This window comes from Schistocerca nitens, chromosome 4, assembly GCF_023898315.1.
Source record: "Schistocerca nitens isolate TAMUIC-IGC-003100 chromosome 4, iqSchNite1.1, whole genome shotgun sequence".
In the NCBI taxonomy this organism is placed as follows: Eukaryota; Metazoa; Arthropoda; class Insecta; order Orthoptera; family Acrididae; genus Schistocerca; species Schistocerca nitens.
In genome coordinates this window covers 385,215,175-385,232,601 of record NC_064617.1, presented here as the reverse complement: position 1 = coordinate 385,232,601, position 17,427 = coordinate 385,215,175, and the positions used below count along the sequence as shown (strand labels likewise).

Genomic DNA, 17,427 nt, shown 5'->3' with positions numbered 1-17,427 from the left:
ATATCCAGTTAAACCAAAAATCCACTGCAACGTGACAATTTTGCTAAGTTCGATGGACAATAATATTTTCGTTCTTGCACAAACAGCTTTAGTACTTAATAAAAGTAAAACTTAAATAATTATTTTACAATAATCAAAGAAATTAATTTTTATTAATCTGCAACAGAATATTTCATACATAAAGTAATAATCACAGATGAAAAATTTATTGCAACCTTTCATTTCTCATGTCCATCTATGTGTATGTTACGTTCAATCTCAATGGTTTCCCAATCAAATTAAATGCAAAAAGCAAAGAAAGTTTAAAACCAGACGGTCAACTCCCAAATAATTAAAACAGACAGAATCGCATTAAACTGGTGCCCAACGTGGGGCCCGAATATGCAGTGGCCACAACAACTGAGAAATAGTTTGGGAATCGTTGTGATTGAACTTTGTTGTAAAAAGATTAATCGCTTTCAAATGTGTTCTATGTGTTATACAATCTATACTGTGTGGTAATCTGTGTAAACACAAATAATCTTTTACATGAGAAAACTCAACATCGAGAGAGAGGCTGAAGACAAGATCACATACCATTAAGAAACAGTACCTACCACAGTACCAGGGGGCAGCGGCACCCCACGATAAACCAACGAGAGGTAAGACTACGGTGTAGTTGTCCTGTTGGTAGTGGAGTAGCCCCAGTGCAGTGTTCTCAAATCATTAATGGGTTGCTTGTAGTTTGTGAATAGTGAATACAACAGGACCAAGTGAAAGTAATTAGTTATCTTAGTGTGTAGTGTGATTACAAGGAATGACCATTTTTTGTGTGTGGTTAGGCACTTCAAATCTGAGTGACAGAATATTTAAGTTAATTTTTGCCCGACTATGGTTAAGACGCGTAGTCAAAGGAACATCAGTATGGATTCGGAACAGCAATCAGTAAGCAGTGATGTTGAAGTAGAAGGTGGGGCTCTGAGTAGCACTAGCAATTTATTTGAGGATATACAATGTGAGAATCTGGGTCAGAGGTGCTAGGAATGGTGCCACTTCCTGCCAGTACTCCAGTAGGTAGTAAAGAAACTGTACCACCCACGCAAACAGGACACAAACCAGAGAGTGGTGAGGTGTCGGGGGCAGTCGGTACAAGCAATGTTAGAAAGCATGCTCAATTTTCAGGTTAGGTTTGCCCAACAACAGGCAGAGCATGACACTAAGCAGGCAGAACGTGATCGGAAACAACAAAAGAGAGACCGGCAACTAACGCAGTCGCTTGAAGTTATGCAGAGCGAGATTGCTAGCTTAAAGCAGAATTATGAAGCAATCACGAAAGCCATACAAGAACTGAGTGAAAAGGTTAATAACCTACAGGTGGCCAATACCAGCATAGTTGATGATATAGGTGTACTGAACAACCAAATGGAGAAACTAGAAATAGACATGACACAAGTCATAGATCAAAACTGTGTGAACAAGCCAATAAAACTGAAAAGGAATTTAATACGTGGTTAGCGAAGAAAGATACTGACATTGAAAAAAAAATGATGAAAAGGTACAAGCAGCAGTAGAAGGAAAAGACTTAGGGTCGAATAAAGAATTGTAGAACCTTAAACGAATACTACACAATGATATTCCACAATGGTAGTGGAATATCAGCAGATGTATGGACGAACTCGAGAAAGAACTGTCACAGAGTGACAGACGTACCATGCGGAAGTCGGTGACTCTGACAAGTACGGAAACGTACAGAAATGCACAAACGTTTGCCAGGCCGAATAGTGACGAGCATTTAAATACTGAAGCGAAAAGATATGACTGTGAGATGGAGCAGGCAACTGACGTGGGTGAAGTAAATAAGTATCATTCGAAAATGGTGATAGAAGAAAGTCTCATAAAGAATAGACAGTTTCAGATCTTTACCACACAAAAAATCTGTCCACCCTGTCGTGTTTATAAAGGGATTTAGGAACATCTTACCCAGTGTATGGAGCCATGCTCAAGAAATACATATGTGATGTCATATATACAAGGGGATGCCGCATTGTGGGCGACAAAAGCAGCTAACAACTGCACAACCTACGAACAATTTGAGAAAGCATTTTTGGCAAAGTACTGCTCAGCATGCATACACCTGAGCAATTGCGTAAAGAAGTTTACTGTCTGGAGTCATATTCCCCACGCCTAGGAAATTTAAGGAAATATTTTGAAAAATATATAAATAAAACCCGCTACTGGGATGAACAAATTTCAGCAAGAGATCTAATAACTCTCTTAAAGTCGCACTTACCAATCCATGCAAAAGAAAAACTCATACATGTGCCAGAAAATGACATGGATCATTTTTTGTCTGTACTTGACTCCATTGATCTTATTCAAGAAGACGTAAAGGCAGCATCTGATCAGGCAAGAAATAATGGCTCCAGATACAGAAATGACTGAAATAATAATACGCCAAACACTAATTGTGGAAACAGCAGAGGAAACAATAAACAGCAAGAATTTGTGCAGAACGGGAATAATGGGAGGAACCGAAACGGCAATGGTCCGCCGTTCAATAATGATAGGAAACGGAGGTTCGATGACCGGTACGAAGCTGGACACCCAGCAAATAGCCGATGGAAAAATTCCAGAGGTCCATGGCATAACAATAATTACAGTGATGGAAACCGAACCTGGCAACAGAATTGCAGGCCTAGCCCGGAGCGGCAAAACGGCGAGCGATACGATAATAGCAGGCCAATAACACAAAATGCACAAATTGCGCAACCGTGGCGGCCGGTGCACCAAACTGTACATCTAGTGGAGGTCAATGACATAGAACGTCCTTGCATGTCAACAACCAGCAATCCAAGAAACTAAGTGCGGCCGAGATACGCTCTCCATCATTGGCCGAGGAATTGAGTGAGAGCAATTTGACACAATACGAGATACCTGAAATCTTTATACTAAGGTACAATGACAGAATACAGATGGGGCAGGAGCTATTGACTGAAGCACATACATGTTTAAGACAACACAATGAAAAGGTGCAGGCGATACTAGAGGTCAAAATCAATGACATTGAAGTGAAGGCTATAGTGGATACAGGTGCCACTGTCAGCGTTATGAGCACGAAGTTATTCAAGATGCTGGGAATAATTGTAGAATCACTGGCCGGTGCACCAAACTGTACATCTAGTGGAGGTCAATGACATGGAACGTCCTTGCATGTCGACAACCAGCAATCCAAGAAACTAAGTGCGGCCGAGATACGCTCTCCATCATTGGCCGAGGAATTGAGTGAGAGCAATTTGACACAATACGAGATACCTGAAATCTTTATACTAAGGTACAATGACAGAATACAGATGGGACAGGAGCTATTGACTGAAGCACATACATGTTTAAGACAACACAATGAAAAGGTGCAGGCGATACTAGAGGTCAAAATCAATGACATTGAAGTGAAGGCTATAGTGGATACAGGTGCCACTGTCAGCGTTATGAGCACGAAGTTATTCAAGATGCTGGGAATAATTGTAGAATCACTGGAGCCATTAGTGCACATGGACAGGTAATCAAACACCAAGCGTGGGTGGAAATGTATATAGGAAGCGAAGCCATAGTGTGCTCATTCTTAATAGTAAAGGGTTTGGAGGTAGCCTGCATCTTGGGTGTAGATTTCGTGAGAGAAAGGGACACTATTATTGACCTTTCTCTGGGAAAATTAAGTTTAATGAATTCAGGTAGAAGAGTGGAATTGCCCATGCTGAAATCTGAGGAGGTACTTATGCCCAGCCGTAATGAGATTAGTGTCAAATGTGGGAATCAATGGATACTACATTTAGATACTTTAGGAAGGGATCTCTATTATCTGGATGTTCAAAGTGGTCAATTCAGTGCAAATGGAGATGCACAAAAAAGTGGCAGTTAGTATATACTGGACCTTTTAAAATAATCAGAGTGCCACATGAGTGTAGTCACTTATTAGCATATCCTCAGTCGGGGAAAGTGCGGGGGCCGTACCCCCAAAAGGGTGTAAAATTATTCGTACAATGAATGACCAGTAGTAATATACTACGTGTATAGAGAATATACTGGAGTGTAGAAATATTTAGCTATAAGGATATGTTTGTGTTTCCCTTTTTCTAGGATTATTTGTGTTTTTCTTCTTTGAATGATGATAAAATTGACATGCTCTGAATGATTGCACAAAGCTAAACTGATGTCAAGGTGCAATAATCTGTTGTGTAAAGATGTTAAGGAGGACAGTCGAAATAAAGAATTCACTAGTAAACAATTTATGTGATGGACAATATTTAATATGTGTAAAAAGCTAAAGCATTTGTTGGAACAATTTTTCATTTATGTGTGTGTGTGTGTGTGTAGATGTAAGATATAATATTTTTATTGAAGCCAGAATGATATTAGTGTTAAGAAACCCTGAGACAATTATCTTTTGAAGTTATATTATGAAAGGCAATAATGCAACCAGTACTGAGCTGAGTACACCACAGGAGACAAAGTCAATGGCAATAAACCCAATTGAGGTAACAAAGTTACGAATAATTAAAGCTCCAATTGGAGCATGTGTGAACTGCACACGTAAGAATAGCTACCCAAAACTTATGAAACCAATCTTCCCCTACAGAAACTACACTGTAGGAACCTGTACATAAAATGTGATGTTGTTATATATATATATATAGTTACTGAACAATACGCCTGAATCCGGCTGGGATGCACAAGTAAAGTCTGCTTACGAATAAAATGGGTGATAACCAGGCAAACAGAGAAAGGAAAAATACTGGAAGTGTAACCATGTATGCAAATGTCACACACCTTTAATATAAACAAATAAATTAGTTACAATTGTACTGTTACAAAGATGGCATAGTGGACATTGTACCCAAAGACCTATGAGAACGAACGAAGTATTGTGTAGCAGAGACAGATAGTGACTGTTAAGACTACAGCAATAAGTTGTGAGATTATTAATGCCAAACAAAAGAAAACTGTGTCATTGCAGTGTTCATAGGAAAATAAGTAATCCATAAGACACAAACAGTGATCCACAAAGAGACGGTGAACCAGATTAGTGTCTAACAGCATTTACAATGTCTGTGAACAAAAAAAAAAAGTCTTTGTATGTCAAGGGAGCTGTGGAAGCGCATTGACTGCGGAGATATATTTATAGTGCGATATAAACTTGCATGTGACGGATGACAGAGTCATGACTTGGTGTAGGGATATTGTGTGGCCAGTGAAACATGTTATCATACCCAAACGACATTGTCCAAACCAGATCAGTGAAGGCCTACTGAGTGAAAACTACTGCTAACCGTGTGCATTCTCTCCCACAGCTAAAACTTATTTCAGTAAGAATAGTACACTGTGTGTGAATTTGTTCCACGTTTGATGGGGTACCACAACAAGAGGGCACGCTGGGAGTCTGAACTGCAACACGCATCTGCAGTAACTTCAATCACACAGTGGCCGTGGCGGCACGAAGCAGCTGCAACTGTGCCACGCTTCTCCGTGCCGTGGCTGTCAACATCACGGGCATCGACCTCAGCGGGGGCCAAGATGACGCGACGCGCCGAGCGTCGTGCAACAATTACTTCACGCCGCTCGAGAAATATGTCGTTGTCGATAAGTAATTAAACATTTACCAAAACAATCCAAATAAAATATCATGAGAAACATTTGTATGAACACGATTTATGCAAAAGACACTTAACATATGCTGTGTTTAAATTCTAAAAACATTGACTGTAGATAGTATATGTAAATGATTTGGCACAATGATCCCAGTAAAACCATGTGTTGTGATGAAACATTGACGACAAAGTGACATATCAATAACATTTATAAACTGATGTGATAGGTCAAAAGATATGAAAAACTGAAGTAATATCATGGCATAGTAAGTACGAGAGAGACGTTTACACAACAAACTATAATATCAATGTATGTGACAGTGTTATCATGTGACATTTGATTATAGAATGAAAATTTACATAAAAGTGTTTAATGGGAAAAATGGATAAATCCAATCACGAACCATTTGGGATGGCTGGGCTCCGGTATAGTTTTACCCAGGTTTCCTGTTTGCACCTTGCCCAAATGGGGGAGCCGTAAAAGCTAATATAACCCTGGGCTAAGAAACGGTCATCCCATAAGTGAAGTATAAGTGTTCACAAACCAAAGGACAACGGTAGTAAGAATGTTAATGGCAGCATTGTGTCAAACGTGTCAAAAAGCTGTTCGCCAAATGCTGCCAGGCGGCAATGTAACGTTCTCTGGCAGCATGCATCCAAAGTGAAAATTAAAAGAACATTTCGATGTACAATGTTCACTGTAACAGATAATTTATATGTATTTCTGCTAATTGAATTTCTAAAGGACACTTAATTTTGTGAGGAAAAAGATAATTATGAATTTTGCTATCATAAATGATTATTCAAAGAGTGTAAAATACTATCTGTGGTGGAGGATGTGAAAACCGCCACAGAAGAAATGATATGTAATCAAAATGACAAAGACTGTACAATATTTAGTTAAGATATAAATAGGCAATATATTGTAGTAGAATCACTTGTCTTCTGCATGGATTGAATGGGAGAGGGACCCGTGACGTTGCATTAGGCTCTTAAGTAGTTTTCATTTGTCATAAGTCGATGATCGACGCCATTTGTAGCTGGGATTGTAAAAGGTGTGTAAAGAATTTAATTGTTTCTGTTACAATATATTTATCCAGTAAAATCTGTTTGTCACAATTACTGCTACGTTGGCATCAGACATTACCCATTTTATTTAAGAAATTTCAGCATTTTATTGGATATCGCTGGCAGTGTGCAGCTGTGCCACGAGCAAGCAGTCTGCAGCAGTGGCAGATTTAAATATACGATCGAAATAACAACCACATCCTAAAAAGAGTACAGGTAGAGATGAACGAAAATAATAAAGTGGTTCTTTTCACAGCATTCCAGATGCAGAATAAAAGGAGATAGTGGATTTTATCTTGTGCATTCACAGGTGGATACAAGTGCAGCTTTTGTAAATTTTCATTTAAAAAAAGTGATAAATTCTGAACATATCATAAAGTGTATTTAAAACTGGATAATTTTCATGACAGCTTAGCAATATAAAAAAGAAACCATTTTCATATGGTAAAGATAGTCCTATGCTTCAAAGCCAGTCGGGGTATATCCAGTTACACCAAAAATCCACTGCAACGTGAAAATGTTTGCTAAGTTCGATGGACAATAATATTTTTGTTCTTGCACAAACAGCCTTAGTACTTAATAAAAGTAAAACTAGAATAATTATTTTAGAATATTCAAAGAAATTAATTTTTATTTATCTGCAACAGAATAGTGATACATAAAGTAATAATCACAGATGAAAAATTTATTGCAACCTTTCATTTCTCATGTCCATCCATGTATATGTTATGTTCAATCTCAACGGTTTCCCAATCAAATTAAACGCAAAAAACAAAGAAAGTTTAAAAACAAACAAACAAACACACACACACACACACACACACACACACACACACACACAAACAAAGGTGATGTGACTTACCGAACGAAAGTGCTGGCAGGCCGACAGACACACAAACAAACACAAACATACACACGAAATTCAAGCTTTCACAACAAACTGTTGCTTCATCGGGAAAGAGGAAAGGAGAGGGAGGAGGAGGAGATTAGTGTTTAACGTCCCGTCGACAACGAGGTCATTAGAGACGGAGCGCAAGCTCGGGTTAGAGAAGGATGGGGAAGGAAATCGGCCGTGCCCTTTGAAAGGAACCATCCCGGCATTTGCCTGAAACGATTTAGGGAAATCACGGAAAACCTAAATCAGGATGGCCGGAGATGGGATTGAACCGTCGTCCTCCCGAATGCGAGTCCAGCGTGCTAACCACTGCGCCACCTCGCTCGGTAAAGGAGAGGGAAAGACGAAAGAATGTGGGTTTTTATGGAGGGGTAAGGAGTCATTCCAATCCCAGGAGCGGAAAGACTTACCTTGGGGGAAAAAAGGACAGGTATAAACTCGCACACACACACACATCCATCCGCACATACACAGACACAAGCAGACATTTGTAAAGGCAAAGAGTTTGGGCAGAGATGTCAGTAGAGGCAGAAGTAGAGGCAAAGATGTTGTTGAGAGACAGGTGAGGTATGAGCGGCGGCAAATTGAAATTAGCGGAGATTGAGGCCTGGCGGATAACGAGAAGAGAGGATATACTGAAGGGCAAGTTCCCATCTCCGGAGTTCTGACAAGTTGGTGTTAGTGGGAAGTATCCACATAACCCGGACGGTGTAACACTGTGCCAAGATGTGCTGGCCGTGCACCAAGGCATGTTTAGCCACAGGGTGATCCTCATTACCAACAAACACTGTCTGCCTGTGTCCATTCATGCGAATGGACAGTTTGTTGCTGGTCATTCCCACATAGAAAGCTTCACAGTATAGACATGTCAGTTGGTAAATCACGTGGGTGCTTTCACATGTGGCTCTGCCTTTGATCGTGTACACCTTCCAGGTTACAGGACTGGAGTAGGTGGTGGTGGGAGGGTGCATGGGACAGGTTTTACACCGGGGGCGGTTACAAGGGTAGGAGCCAGAGGGTAGGGAAGGTGGTTTGGGGATTTCATAGGGATGAACTAACAGGTTATGAGGGTTAGGTGGACGGCGGAAAGACACTTTTGGTGGAGTAGGGAGGATTTCATGAAGGATGGATCTCATTTCAGGGCAGGATTTGAGGAAGTCGTATCCCTGCTGGACAGCCACATTCAGAGTCTGGTCCAGTCCCGGAAAGTATCCTGTCACAAGTGGGGCGCTTTTGGGGTTCTTCTGTGAGAGGTTCTGGGTTTGAGGAGATGAGGAAGTGGCTCTGGTTATTTGCTTCTGTACCAGGTCGGGAGGGTAGTTACGGGATGCGAAAGCTGTTTTCAGGTTGTTGGTGTAATGGTTCAGGGATTCCGGACTGGAGCAGATTCGTTTGCCACGAAGACCTAGGCTGTAGGGAAGGGACCGTTTGATGTGGAATGGGTGGTAGCTGTCATAATGGAGTTACTGTTGCTTGTTGGTGGGTTTGATGTGGACGGACGTGTGAAGCTGGCCATTGGACAGGTGGAGGTGAACGTCAAGGAAAGTGGCATGGGATTTTACTGAACTACTACACATCACAAAGCAAACTTGAGATATCCCAAAGATGAGAAGACTTTACTGAGAAGTACATGTGGTCTCAACCTTAAAAAGAGGGATAAGATTTTTGTATGTTTGCTTGACTACGATGTAGTATGAAGAGAAAGTCTTTTAGAATTTTAGAAAATATTTTTGGCGTTCTTGAACTGTGTCACTGGTCTATTGATATAAGAAACATGCAACCACCTTATGCTTTGACTGATAGGCTGAACCAAGACTGTCTAGAGAATTATTTTTATCGAGTTTCTGGTCTTAGTACATTTAACAACAATGCCACACTATTCAAAGTAAAAAACGTGATCTGCCTTATAATAAATGTGGATGCTGTTCCTTTGATAGAGTTACAGTTGCTGAGGACAGAAGTCAGCTATCAATCTCTGATTTTTCTAAATTTTAACAAGGGGAGAAAACTGTGTTCCAAAAACATGCTTCCTTTTTAGGGTTCCATATCACAATCAGTAAAAATGGAACCCTAAGAGGATAAGTTTCTTGTCTGTATGTCTATCTGTCCAACTGTTCAAATACAGTTTTTCAGGAACAGGTTGACATATCACATTGAATTTTATGTTTCATATTAAGGTTATGTAAAAGAAGTGAAGTTTTTTAAGTCAGTGCAATCAAAACATACAGCCATTTATATAAGATATTTTGATACTTGCAAACTAACTCATCAAAAGCTACAAGGTACTTCCCATTGACCTAGAATCATGAACTCTGACAAGAAGAAAGGTTTCACCACAACCAAAGGGAAAAAAATCTGAAAATTGTTAATTTGTAATTACAACACATGAAAAAAAAATTGTCATTTGTTATCAGATTGTCTGTCTGTCCATTCATCTGTTAAACTACCTTATTCTGGGTAGACATATTAAGTTGAAATTTATGTCACATGTTAAGGTCTAACATCACTCATTAAAACCTACAGGGTACTTCCCATTGATCTAGAACAATCAAATTTCTCAACAAGGAATGTTTCATAGTACAGCCAAAAGAAAAAGATCTGAAAAAAAAAAAAAAAAAAAAAAAAAAAAAAAAAAAAAAAAAAAAAAAACAGCTGACTGTTTGTCCGTCTGTTAAGATCCATTTTCCTCAGGAATGGATAGATGTATCAAGTTGAAATTTATGTCAAATACTGAGATACTGTCACTGGATGGTGTAGTAAATGTAAGCTTCTAAGCCAATGAAATCAAAAGATATGGCCATTCACATCAACACATTTTGATACTCAAAAACTCATTCATCAAAACTTACAGGATATCACCCGTTGACCTAGAATCATCAAATTTTCCAAGGAACAATATTTCACAGTACAACCAAATGAAAAGAATCTGAAAATTGTTTATCTGTACATGGAAAAAAATTGTCATTTGTTATAAGACTGTCAGTCTACCTGTCCATCTATTAATCCCCATTTTCTCAGGAATGGTTTCTCTTGAAATTTATGCAAATGGTAGCTTTTAAGTTAATGTAGCCAAAAGATATGGCCATTTATGTCACATATTTTGATGCTCACAAACTTTCTCCTCAAAACCTATAGGGTACTTTCCATTGGTGTAGAAACATGAAATTTAGCAAAAAGGAAAGCTTCACAGAACATGTAAAGGAAAAAATCTGAAATTGTTTATTTGTAATTATATCACATGAAAAACTATTTCTTTTATTATTTATTATCCTACTTCAGACTTTTAAATTAAAACATTCTCAAAAGGCTTGGAATTCCTGGGAGCAATATATTGCCAATATCAGTGTCAATAACTAGAAAAAAAATCATAAATAGATTTGATTCTGAGAATGGATGAACTGTCTATATATATAAGATTGTATGGAATCCTGAGTGCACGAGTCAGATACCTGGCCAATTTTGAATATGCATAAAAGCTGTCCTGGCTGTAAAGCAATGTGACAAAATAGCCTATATATCATTACTAACAGACTTACATTTCACCTTACAGATATCTGCGTGAAATGACATGGTGATTCACCTTAACTGTATTGTCACTAATTGTTTCCTAATATTCTTGAATTGTTTCCTAAGATTCTTGTTTTATTTATCTCTTATTGACATGGCTGAATCTGGAATTGATTTAGCATGAACTAGAAGTCCCTTGTCCAATATGCTGAAGGTCTCACAAAGGCCTTCACAGACATGTACTATCCCAAAACTCAGACTGCAAACGAATTTCTCATGCCAATGCCATATGCGCACTCACCTCTAATACTCCAACTAACCAGGTGCAATAGAGCATCTAATCTTAACCCAATAACATCCTGAACTGTGGCAACTGAACCATGTCCTTCACCAGGGCTTTGACTACTATCATCAGGTCCAGAAAAGAGGGACATCCTACCAAAAATGCTTCCTATCCTTTCTAAAGTGATATTCCACCAGCCATTCAATCTACACATCGTCCTCATTCATCCCTATTTCACTGCCACTTCCAACCCTTTGTCACAGTGATTATATCCCTGTGGACGACACAAATCTAAGACCTGCCCAATTCACCTATCCAGCACACACTACTGTGAAAGAGCTCATACTGTATATCAACTCTGCTGAAACTACTGCATAGCATTTCACGCGGGCATAACCAACAACCAGCCGCCCACCAGAATGAACAGCCACTGCAAAACTATGAACAAGAGGAGGGCTGACCACCCACTGGTGGAACAGTCTGCTTAGGACAGCATGCTTGAGTTCAATGGCTGCTTCACAGCCCATACCATCAGCAGCCTCCCCCCCCCCACCCCCACCCCCGAACCCCCCACCCTCCTCCCTCCTCAGCACCAGCTTTTCTATACTATGCAGATCAGAATTATCCCGGCACTACACCCGTAATTCCCACAATCCTCCTTGCCTTAATCTCTGCTAATGCACTGCACCGACGACCTCTACCAAACAGTCCCCTTCCTCCTTCCAGTCCAATCCTCCCCCTCATCATTGTGTGCTGCAAGAAATCACTGGCTCCAGTGCTCATGTGTCACATTTCTGTCCTGTGTGCCTCTCTCCCATGTTCCTACCCCACATACCTGCTGCCTCCCTCTGAGCTGTGAGCCATGATTCCCCAGCTCCTCCTCCTGCATCCCATGTTTTTCTCCCCCTATCCATCCTACTTGACATAACACCTCAACCCAGTCTACCCACCGAATTGCAATCCCAGCTTCTCTTATTAGGTGAGTTGTCTATTTTACTTCTAAATTATTTACATTCAGCCAGAACTTTACTTTCCATACTAGTCACATCAAAATATTATTTATTTTCTTAGCCTGACTTATGAATGGTCCATTTTCTAACTACAAAGGCCTGCTTCAACAATGCTATTGCTTTCTGTATGCATACTTGGATGTGGAGTAAAATGTTGGTGCTGATACATATACAAGAAACTGGTCAACCAGAACACTACAGTAGGCTTTAATAGCTTTGCTACAAAAGCATTGGTGACATTATGATCTCAATTGACACAAACACGAATGTACTGTAATGTTTCCCACAAAAATGAGAGATATGAATATTGATTTAGCAGAAATCAACTTGGAACTATATGAGAGAGAGAGGGGGGGGGGGGGGGGTGAGAGGGAGGGAGGGAGGGAGGGAGGGAGGGAGGGAGGGAGGGAGGGAGAGAGAGAGAGAGAGAGAGAGAGAAATATGATGATGATAGACTGACAGCTCAACAAAATCTAAGCCAGAGTTCTGAGTTCTGTTTTATTAGCTTCTTTAATAAAAAGCTGTTATAGGCCCACCTTCATGTACTATGTGGTATCCCATGTGGTAGTTGTAGTCTGGTACAGTTTCCATCACCTCAGGGTAATGTGTTACAAATAGTAGTAGACAGCCAACCTATTGACAGACCAAATACAAAATAAATGTAGTGCATACAATATTTGTCACAATCATAAATGGATACTGTGGCAGAAATATGCATATGAGCAATGTAAATTTTATAATTTTTATTAACAATGTAAAACAAAGGACTACAACGAATGAAATCTTTGAGACATTCAACAATTTTACACACTGTATTGTGGACTAAACTTTATATTATAAATGATGTAAATAAAAACTTAGACATTACTAAAATATTAAAGTCTTATTATTTTCTGTTTACCTTTGTCATTGCTCCTGTAATATTTATGAAAAGGAAACTTCCTGCTTGGGCTATTAAAATTTTATTTGTTCACTACAATAACAATTTTGAGTTATTAAGCATTTTCAAGTACAAGCTCACTATGAAGAGTGCCAATTCATCATTCCTCTTGAGAGGACACTGTACATGTGTCATCTGTGTTTAAATATTCCACGCATATAATAATTTGTAATTTATTTATTTATAAGTTATAATAATTATTTATACAAAAACTCTTCGCAGTTAAAAAATGGAAAGTGAAGGATGAAATAACAACAACATAAAAAAATATATATTGCTACTCAACACACAGAGGAGATGTAGAGTGGCAGAACAACACAGTGAAAAGACTTTTACTATAGCTTTCAGACAAACAGTTCTTCTTCAGAAATAGAGAAGACACATAAACAGAAATGCAACTCACACACACAAGGCTACTTGGGTGGCAGCACACAGTAATCATAAGTGAGTGTGTCATGTTTGTGAGAGTGTGTGTTTTTTGCTTCTATAGAAGGCTCTTTTGACCAAAAGCCAAAGTTTAGCAATCTTTTCATTGTGTATGTCTCTGACTCCATGCTTCCTCTATGTAGTGAATGGAACACAGCAATTATTACATGAAGTGCTGCGATCTTTTATATAAATGGCGAAGTCTTATTACACACACTGAATATTTACACATGGATGACATGAGAAGAGTGTCCTGTTAAAAGTAAGAATGCATTGACACATTTATAGTGGAGTATCAGTTGAAAATGGTATAATAAGCTGTATCACGGTCATGGTGAATAAACAATACAGAATCCAATATACAAGATGACCCCATGGATCTGAAATTGTGCACCATTCATGCAGTCAATCACAGTTTCTATGCTCTAGCAAGGGGGAAAAACTGCTCTGCACCATCAACTTTTGCTACTGCCACTGTAAAATGCAATGGGATAAGCTTTGTGGTTTTTTGGGGTAAAAATTAAAAAGTTCAAGCTCAATTATTAATGGTATCTATACAGTGATTTTACCTTAATGCCTACTTTTAATTTTATGATTCAGAGTAGTATGTCATGAGAAATGAAGAGAAATTATGATTCAATATCCTAACAGTGCAAATGCTCAGACTGGGCAATCATGGGCAGTATACTCACCATGTTCTTTTTCAAAAGAACCATTCTGGTACTTGATGTTAGTGATGTAAAGAAACAGTGAAAACCTTCAATCTGGAGCACCAGATTCTTCCTGAATGTGAGTCCAATAACTTACTATTGCACCACACTTATTTGGTAGCATGTTGCAACCTCAGCTTGTTTTTCAACAAAAGTAAGTAACAGTAAACTAAAGAATTCTAGCATGATTTGTTTGCAGCCACCAGAGGTACATGATAACTATGAGATAAAACATTTTGTTATGCTTGAGAGGGATCCAGATCTAGTAGTCTACAGGAGGTGTCACACTCTTTCATCCTGGGGTCTGAGTGACTTACCCTTCCTTTTAACCTTCCCCAACATGTCTCCTTCTTCTCCCCATATTTATTAGTTCTGATAGCTAGGAAGTGTCTCACTTTTTACTTTTATGTGTATCTATCAGCAGTATTACACAGTCTGTATCTAATTTATTACAAATCTGATTGTAATTAATGATGTGACAAAAAATAAATATGCAGAAATGAAGCAGGCAAAGTGAAATACAGACTGAAAAAAGGCATAGAAAATTCAAAATGAGTCAGCAGAGATAACTGGAGGACAAATGAAAGGCTGTAGAAGCATGCACAATGGGGAAAGATAGATGCTGTCTATAAGAAAAAAAGACAGCTCTAGAGAAAAGAGAAGCAAATGTATGAATACGAAGAGCTTGGGTGGCAAGCCAGTACTGAGCAAAGAAGGGAAAGCTGTAAGGTGAAAGGAATATATAAAAAGGCTACAAATATTACAGAAAAGGAAGAGGAAGTAGATGAAGGTACTATGGGAAATATGATATTGTGAGAATAACTTTATGGAGAATTGAAAGACCTAAGATGAAATAAAGCCTTAAGAGTAGACAACATTCACTCAAAATTACTGAGATTCTTCAGAGAGCCAGTCTTTGCAAATCTATTCCACCTGGTATGCAAGGTATATGAGACAGGTGAAATAGCCTTAGAATTCAAGATGAATGTAATAATTTCAGTTCCAAAAAAGCAGGCACTGATGTGTGAATTTACTGAACTATCGGTTTATTAAGTCATGGTTGAAAAATACTGAAGTGAATTATTTACATAAGAGTGGAAAAACTGGTAGAGGTTGACCACAGGGGAGACCAGTTTTGGTTCCAGAGAAATGTAGTAACACTCACAGCAAAACTGACCTTACACATTAATCTTAGAAGATAGAGATTTATAGCATTTGTAGATTTTGATTAAACTGCACTCTTTGAGATACTGAAGGTTGCCAGTTATTCCATCAAAGGATCAAAAGGTCTTGAAAATCCATTCTTGGAGTCCCAGTCTCCTAATATTTTCAGCCATGTCATTTTACGCAAAGAGTATGTATAAGAATTAGAAACAAATTGCTAAGCAACTGCTTTGCCATTATTTTTCAGAATGGGATGTATTGTTTCTTCCCCACCTTTTTTATAAATTTGGTGAAATGTTCCATAGCATTATCCATGATTATGTGTCAACCCAATGTGTTACCTTGGATTTGAGGTAGTTCAAAGCTGCTGCAGCCAGAGCAGCTCCATCATAAGTACTTGTACCTCTCCCAAATTCATCCATTATAACTAACGACTGGGTTGTTGCTTGGTTCAAGATATTTGATGCTCCCTCAGCTTCAACCATAAATGTGCTCTTCCTTTGCAAAATGTTATCTCCTGCACCCATCCTAAGAAATAAAAAATAATTTCTGTAGGTAAAAATAGGAATAAATTATTTCAGTGAGGAGTGTGGTAGCTTTCTGCATTTTATGGCAACAAAATTTGATATTAAAGCACAGGTGTCATATCATTGTTACATATATTACACTGTTTTTAGGAAGAATATGCACTATGGTTAAAATTCCATAACTGGTTTCTTTCTTGTACAAAGGTTTTCGTTGAGAGTAGCAGTGATATCATGCTGTGGAAAGAAATATGTGAACAAAAATATGTGAACAAAAATATCAAGAACTCTGATGTACTTAGATGAGAACTGTACAAACAATATTCTGCTTTTCTTCAATTATACCTACTACGTAAGCCTTCATTCAGTTTAAACAAGAAACTCTCTTGATCAAAGCATTTCAAAGGCCTAAATATAAAAAAATAAAATATTACAGTTTCCTTGCCAAAAAAAAATTCACTAGAACAAAACCTAATTAATACAAACAAAACATGTAAAAGTAGCTTCCTTAATATTTCTGACCACAACATTTTTCAGAATGTAAAATTTGTCCATATATCCTTTGAATGTATCTGCAGTGGGCTGCTAGAGTTACTTTCCTATGATAAATGCTCATTGCACGAGCTGGGCAGAAAAAGCTGTCCTGCAAGAGAATGCTACAGCCATTGAGTTTTCCATTCATCATGTCCATTAGAGCCTAATCCAAATGAGAACCTTCAATTCAGTCAAGATATACACTGACAGAGAGAAGATAAACACCTGCCAAAAAGTGGGTGTTTTTCCATTATTTTTACAGGTCTGAATCAGATGCAGCTCCAACAATAACCACTATGGCTAAAATTACATTGTCAGCATTTCATTCTGTAGGCTGCATAAACAATTACTCTCATTAAATCACTACATACAATCTGTGCCTCCACATATACTTTGTCAAATAATAGACTCTTCATTATCACATTTTCTTGTCATATAATTCATATTCTTCTCATGATCACCACAGTAAGATTTGTTACATGTACCTTCTTATCATCATTTCTATATTCTTGCTATTGACACATGTATTAAACTGTTTGGTGGTAACCTAGGCTATCACAACATTCATACCACCACCTCACCATATGTCAATGTTCAGCAGGACATTAGGTGCTGGCCCATTACATGTTGTTTGATCAGCCTGTGCAAAGCTCAGCCAAGAGGGGACAACACCTTCAGGCACCACTGACAGCTGCACATCCAGAGAACTGTGCACAGCAAAGGTGACAGATGCCAACTCTATTAA

At 38.6% G+C, this 17,427-nt stretch overlaps 1 protein-coding gene across 1 annotated transcript in view; it reads right to left on the bottom strand.

The window, feature by feature from the left end:
• LOC126251586 (DNA mismatch repair protein Msh3-like) overlaps window positions 1-17,427 on the bottom strand; it is a 363,938-nt gene that overhangs the window by 50,908 nt on the left and 295,603 nt on the right. Inside the window, exons 16-17 of the mRNA XM_049952118.1 lie at window positions 15,966-16,152; window positions 12,921-13,017 (exon numbers count right to left, since the gene is read on the bottom strand). Coding sequence (XP_049808075.1) covers window positions 12,921-13,017; window positions 15,966-16,152 — 284 coding nt within the window. The remainder of the gene's footprint in view (window positions 1-12,920; window positions 13,018-15,965; window positions 16,153-17,427) is intronic.